The following is a 9,540-nucleotide window of genomic DNA, read 5'->3' on the forward strand; positions in this document are numbered from 1 at the left end:
TTGTCCTCGTATTAGAGCTACTCACTTCGAAATATTCCTGATTTTAACAGAAAAATATATACTTCGTATAATTTCTTTCCATATACCGAATTAAAATCCATAAAAAATTTTTTAGAATTCAAAAAGTCGATTTGTAATTAAAGAACGATCGATTCCTATCGAAAGACCTCAGTCAAGATCGATAGAAGCAATTTGAAAATGTCTATTACTAACCTTCCTCCTCTAGATCCTTGAAATTAATTCCCCAAGCCGCAATTAAGTTAAATTAAATACCCTATGAAGAATCGAGATTAATTACAGATAATTAAACACAAATTTACATCAATTTGTACATACGAATTTTGGAAATTTTGAAGAAAGAGAAAAGTGGAGGATCAAGATGCCTTGCGAATACGAGACTCAAACTTTCAAACTATGCCGATGCGGTTGTAAATGGCGATGCCAGTGTTTAATTCCTCGGGAAAAGAAACCTCGTCCGCCATTCAACAGCAGCTTAAAACGCGACGCGAAGATTGGACTGCATCCAAAATTTTATGTAAACAAATCCGATTCACCTGCTGTAGGGACTTACAATATTCCAGCCATCAGAAGCAAATCGATTGCCAGAGAGTAAACATGAATTTTCACGCAAAATTTCTTTATCTCTTTATAAATGAATTTCGATGGACAATTTTTCACGAAAATCCAGCTGGACGAGGGAACTCGTGACCGAAGAATTTTCAGCGACCATGGGAGGGAAATTATTGGAGAAATACGTGTTAGAAAGAAATTTGATGAAAACGGGACGTGGTCCGGGAACGCACGATATTTCTCAGTGGCCTGAAAATATTTTGGAAAGATCTTGTGAAACGGCTCGAAGAGACGTTGGATTTGGAACTGTCCATTCCTCTAAACTCGCTTCCACTATTCCTGGACCAGGTGATACTCCTTCTACTAAGCGACTATTTTACTGACATTTTTGTTTCTTTGTTTCAGGATACACCCGGAAGAATCCTTATTATTACATGGATAAAAGGAGACGAGAAGGTTTGTCTAGTACTCCTACTTTTGAGTACGACGGTCTGCGGCCTAGATTTCATCATGTTTCCAATAGCTGGACTTTACCGAGCAATTTGTACGTTTTTTGTACAATAAAATCTTCATAATAAATTATAAATTTTGACGTTTCAACAGGTATAACGTAAAGCATCCGGATACTATAGAAGCTTTCTTGAAAAAGGTCACTGGAAAAAGGGGTCCATACGATTTATTCACAGGTGTCTTAAATAAGAAAATCATCGACGTTGAAAATTTCGGGTTTTGATCATTTCTCGGGATCATTAATATTTTGTTTATAGGCCCGAGGGATAGAAGCACGATTAAGAGCTACTTTGCAATTACAAAATTGGAAGATCACGGCGACTGGCCTAGATCGTTGCCAAGCGAGCTCGACAAACTGTTGCACAAGTCGAACTATTTTAAAGGACGTTGGATCACTTGTCCGAGGTATTCTGATTAAATTTATAGCCGCCAGGTAAATTCTATTCAACAGAGATATTTATACCGCCAACGATGTAGAATTGATACCAAATTTTGAGCATTCGTCGAGACTTCAATTTAAGGTTGCAAAATTTACAATTAAAAAAATTAGGTTTCCAAAGGTGCCAGGGATGCGAATGGTGTTACAAGACCTAGCCTTGTGTTACAAGGACCCGAAGCACCCAGGACCTGGCCACTACGATCCGAAATCTCCAAGGAAGCCAAGAAACACGAAGAATTATCCTTTCAATATCAATATTGAACACGTTAGGCCGGTTACTATGTCGGATATTCATCCTGGCCCAGGGAGATACAAAATCAAAGACAAGAGGCGCATCAAAGGGAATGGATGGACCTTTGTTTTCAAAAGCAAACTGCCTCGAACAAATTTCATTATCATCCCTTCGCACAATGCTTTCTAATTGGTTCCCTGATTTTTGAAATAAAAATGTATGCTAGCTTACTTCTTTTTCTTGATCTCGAGTAGGTGTATAGGTAACAGGAAGCTCTAAAATGGAGCCAGTTTCAATAGTTTGACCTGGAGGGACGACAAATGGACCGAATGGATCTAGTGTGCTGATATTCACCTTCACACTCCTGATAAATTAAAAACTTCAATTATAAATTTAATGTTAGATATAATTTTGTATTTGACAGATAGATGGTAAAAATTGTTTACCTGTTTGAGATATTTTTAACGAACAGCAGTTTCCTCGAAGAGAGACCAATTGCTGTTGATCCAAAATCAATTTCATGCTTCTTCAAAACCAAAATATCCGGCCTTGTGACTGGGCAAATTAATTTGTCGAATAAAAGTTCCCTGTGCTTTGCACCATTTTCCATCACCAAGTCGATGATACATGTGATGAAAATTGTGGATACAAATGGTTCCAGTATCTCCAATGGATCAATTTCACTGGCTAATTTATTAATATCAAAATGATCCTTTTCTTCTTCTGATTTTTCCTTTTCTTTCTCCTTTTTCTTTTTCCTCGGTGACTTCTTCTTTCTTTTTTCTTTAATAAAAGCGTAGGATATTTGTCTTTGAAGACTAGACATTCTTATGCAAGTGTTCTAATTGGTACCTTTTTTCAGAGATTTATCATCCTTTTTGGATTTTGTTTTATCCTCCTCAATTTTCTCCTTTAATCTCGGTTTGAAATTAAAATTCACCCCGATAAACTGATTACTATGTAGAATACCAGATTGTGGTACGACTTCCACTTGATCAGAGGAACATTTAAACTTAAAACGAGCTGTGAACTGTTTATTTTGATTCTTCGCTATTCCACAGGTACAACGAGGATAAGAAGCCATATTAAATCCTCTCAGTTGAACAGAGACCTAAGTTTATTATCCTTTTTCAGCAAAGATGAAGAGAACAATTTTATATTTAATAATTGAATTACCTGTGAAAATGAGCCGCAAGGTGTGGCAGGAAACTCTATAATCTGTTCGCTTAACTCGCAAAACGTATCCACGATGTACACGCGAACATCCATCACATTTTTCTTTTCCCTTTTGCAAGATTTCTTCATTTTTCCATCTTCGGTCTCCTCGACATCTGGTATGTGACAGGTGAACATTAACCGTGCAATATTTTAATGATTATTATCAATATTTCCACTGTACCCTCATCTGAATCTTCCTCATCCATAAAGAAATCATCTTCCATTTGATTTGTTTCATTATTATCAGTCAGAGACACCGGTGGTGCAAGACCATCAGGTTTTGATATCTTGTGAAAATTTTTCAATTCCTTTAATTTCGTTTCTCCTTTCTTCCCAACCAGTTCTGCCAGAGTCACCGCTTGTATCCGGAATCTACCAGTCGATTAGAAAATATATAAAACGAAAAGGGGTTGTAAGTAAACGACTGTCAAAATATAATAACATTCTTTCACCAGCCAACCCATTCGCTCCAATTTCATTTCCAGGAATATCCGTCAAGCATGCAGAGTAGATCAGATGAAGTTCGATAGTTTCACCAGGTAGGATAGCTCCAAAACCATGATTAGGATGTATCTCCATGAAGGGAGGTAAGTGGAAAAAGGCATATTCTTGAATTAACAAGCTGTTGTTGGTTAATGTTATTTCTGTGTACACTGATTCGTAGGTGTACACGAGTCCCAAGTCAACGTACGCTGGTTCTATTAAAAATATAATAATAGATCAGAAAATGAAAAAATAGAAAATAGAAAACTAGAATTTAGTACCTAATACTAAACCCTGACAGGTAGTCAAATTGGCGAGAACTTTCAAAATTAATGGCGGGGGCTGTTCTGAATCTCGAGACAGAATCTGCACGTGAATTGGAAACTCTAGTATCTTCGACACTCGATCGTAGAATCTGAGGATAAATTTTATTTTATTTGGTGGATACCTAAAATTTCACGTAGCTGATTTTTGTCCACAAAAGGGTTAAGGGATCGATACGTACCCTTTTGATAAATTGATGATGCTCGATTCAGGAATCAATCTCACACAAACTGTAGAATTTGCGTCTGCTTGCACGATTGTCGATTTCGGATAAACGGTCACCTGAGACCCCAAACGTTTCGGAGTCTTCATTAACACTTCAACGCTAGAACGTCCTGAAATAAACCCCTTAATTATAATACTTTAATCAATATCCTAGTTACACTTTACCTGTATTAATGATATTGAAAGTTTGTTGACAAATGTCAGAATCAGTCATCAGAATTCCTAGATCGATACAGGGTGGATCTAAATGAATTTGGTAACCAGTCACCTCTGCCCAGACTGGCACATTCTATTCACCAAATTGTAACACATCTTTTAATTATTCCTGGAAATTAATTAATATCTAAGGTACCTGTTTGCCAAATATCGAATCGTTAGAGGAAAATAGAATTTCCAAAACTTCGTGATGTAATCCAATGTATCTTGGTCGAAAAGAGATCCTTAAAATGCATTTCAATTTTGGAGGAACTTCGATTTGATACATTTTTCGAGAATCTTGATGATTCAATTCATCTTCTATGTTCTCTTTACTCTCATTTAGAAAAGTGGAGGATTTTGCACTTTGCGCTTCTCCTTCGTCGAAGAACCATAGGAAACAATCATTAAGATCGTTTCTTTCTCCAATTATTATTGAAAATGATTTTCCACCATCGTTAGAGATGGTAAGAGCCTTTTCCTTGATCTTCAAGTCCTCGTATTTCCAAATCGGAGCAGAAGGGAATCTATTCGTGCAATCTTGTTAAAATCTCTTGTTTATTTATTTTAGATAACAGATTGTACCTTAATTCCTTAGGATCGACGTTAGGTCGAGGACCGTCCGGTGTGCATCGAACGGGAACACGAAATTCGTGGAAAGTGTTCGGATCGTCGGGGCTGAGAGTGAGAAAAGAAATTTCTGCTATCACTTTCTCGTCGTTGACGGGTGAAAATTTCACGTTTACTGTTACGTGTAATCCGGCTTTGACTTTCGCAGCATCGATGATGTCGATCTGTTTTCAATGCTCTCGTCAATTTTATCTATCTTAAAATCAAACAAACAGTTATTGTTACAAAACCTCGACGACGGGCTCCCAAACGTCAGTGTTCACTTTGTGGAACCTAAGGTACGCCCACTTCGTCGTTTTATTCGTGATTGTCACTTTCTTGTTGTACACCTTGTTCGCGTTGAAGGCCTGATTGAAAATCGTATATCATTGTTTGTGTCAGGAATTTGGAAAAAATTAATAATATTTTACATCGAAAACCACTGTGCTTGGAGTCGCGAAGAAACATGTGTCTTCTGGATAAATTTTTTCTCTCGATTTGCATTTTCTTCTTACTCCTTTTTCAGTAATTCCTTCACCTTTCATCGGTTCTCTGTCCTCGGTGACTTTTTCTTCCTTGGCAGGTTTCGTGACGTTTTTCTCGTGTGTCGATGTATCTGCGATTTCCTGAAAATTTTTAATATTACACGAATTTTGAATTATCATTAATTAATAATTAATATTACAATCCTTTACAGTAATCGCGACGTTTTCTTCAAGATTTTTTGATTCATCTTTTACATCCTCTTTCCTTGTTTCTTCTTCTGAACAAGTTTTTATAGAACTGTCCCAGTCAATTATTTGAAACTTCGTCTCTGTTATTTTTTGTATAATTTGAATGCCTGTTGGTTTTTCTGCTAGTCGAATACCGTTGATCATTTCTTTCATTATCTTCTCGATGATCATGACTGTTCTTTCTTTTCTAAGTTTCATTTGCTTCCTTTTTTCCCGTTTATATCTCAAAATCTATTTTTCAATAAAAATTAGATAAACATAGGAATTGAAAAATTGTCTATTCGATTAGAAACTAACTTTGTCAAAAATGATAGAATCTGATGGTACACTTTCATCGATATTGTACTGCCATCTTATTCTGCGAAATAATAATTTTGATAAGTTACTTTTTTTTACTGATAATTATTTTTTTAATTATTCTAACACACCTATCGATAGTTTCTAAACGTTTGCTTTCTCGAATTATTGTTCTTTCTCTTAAATGGCAAGTGTAAATCCATCGTTGATTCAATAGATTGGTCTGAAACGTTCATAATCGTTACTTTTAATTTATTTTTTAATCATCGCTCGATTTTACCTTTAGTTTAATCAGAGCAGTATAAAATTTCCATCTTTTGTATTGATTCAAGAACGCTTTTCTTCTTTCTTCCTCATTCATCAGTCGATACGATTTCGATTGCGAAAATTTTGCGAGTTGATAACCTACGTTTAATTAAACGTTCGTTAAATGTTGAATAATTTATACGATTTTAAATTTACCAGTTGATTTAACAATTTCCTTCGATTTCTGTGCTTCAATTTCATCCTGTTCATAAATGAACAAATTAATCAAATTTCATCCGCTAATTAGACAATTTTGAATGAACTAACCTTTCCAGTCTCATCTTTTTCCTTTTGCAATTGCGAAGCATCTTTTTTACGAAATTTTTTGCAAATTCCTAATTTTAAAAGTCCTTGAAGTGCAAAGAAAAATCAATATTTCACTCTCGAATATCTTAAAATAAACCAATGTTACCTTTCAAGGTTTCCTGTGTTTCTCTTTCGAGCCTCGCTAAAGTTTTCTCATCGAAACAGCAGTTACAATTCTATTAAAAAAAGAATATTCTAAATAAACAAATGTTATTTATCAAACTTTTACCCACCTTTTTCTCCATGATTGCTGTATTTCAATATTATCAATACCTCTTGTCAAAACATCGACTGTAACATGAAGGAAAAAAAGAGAGCGAAGAGAAATCGAAGGTTCTTTTAAAGATTGTTATTTTTCCCTATTTACTTTTCACTTATCACTTAGCTTTCCTAAAACCTTCTGACTTTTCACTCGTTCAATGCGATTTGAATTCCTGCAAAAAACGATTTCACTTTACAGTGAATTTTATTCAACGTACCGCAATTATGTCTTGTTGCAATTTGAAATTGCAATTAGTATAAGAGTCGCGTACCTCCCGCAGTAAGTTTACCCCCCATCGAGTAGTCCTGTTTCGCAACCAACGATCAAAAGTAATTCAAAGCCGGTCCATCCTCCAAATTAACCTGCTTTCAGGTAGACACCTCTGTGTTTAATCGTTTTTTCTTCTGTGTGTGGCTCCACGAAAGCCGTCGATATTTCGTGCCAGATGGAATCATAACAGAATCCTTCGGGATAATGACGCACCGTGCCATTACACAAGCTGCACCGAATGCATAATTCATAAGTATGCCACGAACTTTGAACCACCCCTTTTTACCAGGGATTTGTAATTTTCTTACCATTCCCACACACGTCACATTTTGTTAGAAACAAAATGATATATTCCATGGGTGCATAAGAACGATTTTGAATAAACATTTAAACCGTTCAACCGGAAGTTGCACCTCTCGTAGAGATAAAAAAAAAAAAGAAACAACAGCTTCTCCAGTAACCATATGTCGGATAATTTTGTAGATTGATGGAGAATTTCACGGAGCAACTGACACCCATATAGATATTCCCATAGGCGGAGGCTACGTAACACGGTCCTTACACAAGGCTCATTGTTGGTCAGGGTTAATTAATCGGCATCCAATTGGCCGCTAATAACTTTCTAATTTACGAGCACCGAGACGTCCGTGCCGGGATGGTCACGCGAAATGTTTGCCTCTCGACACCTCGTTTTCCTCGTCCCATCAATTATATCAGAGTGAAAGCTCTTTTTATCTGCTGTACGAAATTGGAAATTTTCAAAATTTCACTCGGTTCATCACTGTGGGAGGTGTCGAAGGACTTTCGAAGGAGGACCAGGCACGCGCCCTCTGTCAAACAGTTCCAAACATTTTGAAAACATCTCAATCTGGTCGCGAATGGGCCACGGGTGGGCGAGTAGCACTTTGGAAAGGTTATTTGTCAAGCGTCTTAAGGGGGTGGCGAGGGAGAGACATCTCTGTTCATCTTGCGCGGAGGGTCGCGTGGCCAAACAGAAGTCGGTCGCCTGTTTTCTCGGATGGTTGCTCGTAAATCAGGCCCCCTCGACGGGGGTGAGAACGCGTCGCGTAGTCCTGTTCAGGAAGAAAAGCGTCGATCTGGTGAAAATGCAGCTCGCGTCTCTGGTTACTTTCGAAAAGGAAACCTCTCTCTTTCTCTCGATCTGGCCCACAGACCCAGTGGCCCTAAATTTTCGAAAACTGTGCCAGCAACCAGAAGAACCTTTCTTCTACACTTTCCATTTTTACGGCTGGCTAGCGGAACGACAATGGTGTCCTGCCACGAGAGCTTGCCTGGAATAATGTTCGGTGGAACTGCGAATCGCTACCGGTGTTTCGCACGGGTTATAAACGCATAAATTCTACCCTGCTGCTCGTTTTAACGTGCTCCACCTCTGATGGTCGGACTCGTGACCCGAATATTTCAAGGTCGCACCTCGTAGAAGTCTGGCGTCAAGTTGATGGATCTTTTATTGGGAAAGTTGAGAGACAATGGAGAAAAAACGGGAAACGTGAAAACGACTAATTAGGTTCATATGAATAAGGATCGTTAAGAATAATGTGGAGCTTCGAATTCGTGAATTTTTAATAATGTTTTAGATTTGTATCGTCGGAAAATTTGGAAGGTAAACTTTCTCCGATCCGACGTTTAGAGTAAGAATCCCGGTTGGTTAGCGAACGGAAGCGCCGGTCACGCAACACCCAACGCATTATCGATGCACGCGTGCCTTTTTGTGAAAAAATTCCGCCGTATAGACGGTGGGCAACGGTGCGACGGGTCGGTAAAACCGCCACGAGAGGAGGGTGCGTGATGCGTTACAGCTGGTTAAACAGCTGTACGGAGGAAAGATAGCCGTGAACGCCGCGACAAATTTCAATACGAGCCTCCAGAAAACTGCGCACGAAATCGGACCTGCCCTCTCGGATCCTTCATTTTTCTTTTTCATCGTCGATGATGAGCTTCGTTTATTCTTGGTGAAAGCGACAGGGTGCTTCGATTTCTCGGGTTAAGTATCAAGGATACGATGATTCGGTTGTATTTTAAATGATACAGTATCGCACTTTCTTTTTTATGGAGAATATGAGTTTTAACCCTCGAACGGCGGACCATGGAGAGAGCTCCAATTTTAATTTGATTTTGTATTTTACATTTTCATTTTTTAAATAATATTCGACAGCAAATGGATATCTTAACTTTAGAAATTACCTATTTGGGTCCTCCGCGGACCATGGAGAGAGCCCCAATTTTAATTTACCTTTTCATGTAACTTCTTTTCAAAATTATTCTTTTATTATATGAAACTCTTTCGTATAAAAATTCGACATTTGGGACATCATTTTCTTCATATCTTATTCATATCTTCATTTATTAATAGAGGGTTAACCGATCCTTCTGACCCTCCCTTAGCTGCGCTACTGCTTCGAATTCATTTTAATAGATTTGAAGGACATTTTGAGGAGCATGACCCTTGATGTCCCGGTAACCCACATTCGCTCTCGGAGAAATTTTCCAGGACCACCTCTGGTAGGGCAAAAATCACCCTTGCGAGTCAAGGTTCACT

At 37.8% G+C, this 9,540-nt stretch overlaps 1 protein-coding gene across 2 annotated transcripts; it reads left to right on the forward strand.

Annotated features, from left to right (window-relative positions):
• The first annotated feature begins 11 nt into the window (after window positions 1-11).
• On the forward strand, window positions 12-3,519 carry LOC117604549 (ciliary microtubule-associated protein 2). 2 transcript variants are annotated; one of them, XM_034324748.2, is made up of 7 exons: window positions 12-609; window positions 689-918; window positions 976-1,114; window positions 1,174-1,256; window positions 1,338-1,485; window positions 1,631-3,381; window positions 3,455-3,519. In XM_034324748.2, exons 1-6 carry the CDS (start codon window positions 380-382, stop codon window positions 1,938-1,940), a joined length of 1,140 nt encoding a protein of 379 aa, XP_034180639.2. In that variant the 5' UTR covers window positions 12-379; the 3' UTR covers window positions 1,941-3,381; window positions 3,455-3,519. The 2 variants fall into 2 exon arrangements, with proteins under 2 accessions (XP_034180639.2, XP_076545374.1); XM_076689259.1 differs by lacking the exon at window positions 3,455-3,519 and having other exon boundaries at window positions 1,641-1,802.
• The last annotated feature ends 6,021 nt before the right edge of the window (window positions 3,520-9,540 follow it).

Source organism: Osmia lignaria, chromosome 7 (assembly GCF_051020975.1).
Source record: "Osmia lignaria lignaria isolate PbOS001 chromosome 7, iyOsmLign1, whole genome shotgun sequence".
NCBI lineage: Eukaryota > Metazoa > Arthropoda > Insecta > Hymenoptera > Megachilidae > Osmia > Osmia lignaria.

Coding starts and splice junctions, on each gene's coding strand:
- LOC117604549 (XM_034324748.2), top strand. CDS start 380: ATGCCTTGCGAATACGAGACTCAAACTTTCAAACTATGCCGATGCGGT. Junction 1,257..1,337: donor TCCATACGATTTATTCACAG/GTGTCTTAAATA, acceptor TTTTGTTTATAG/GCCCGAGGGATAGAAGCACG. Junction 1,486..1,630: donor CGTTGGATCACTTGTCCGAG/GTATTCTGATTA, acceptor TAAAAAAATTAG/GTTTCCAAAGGTGCCAGGGA.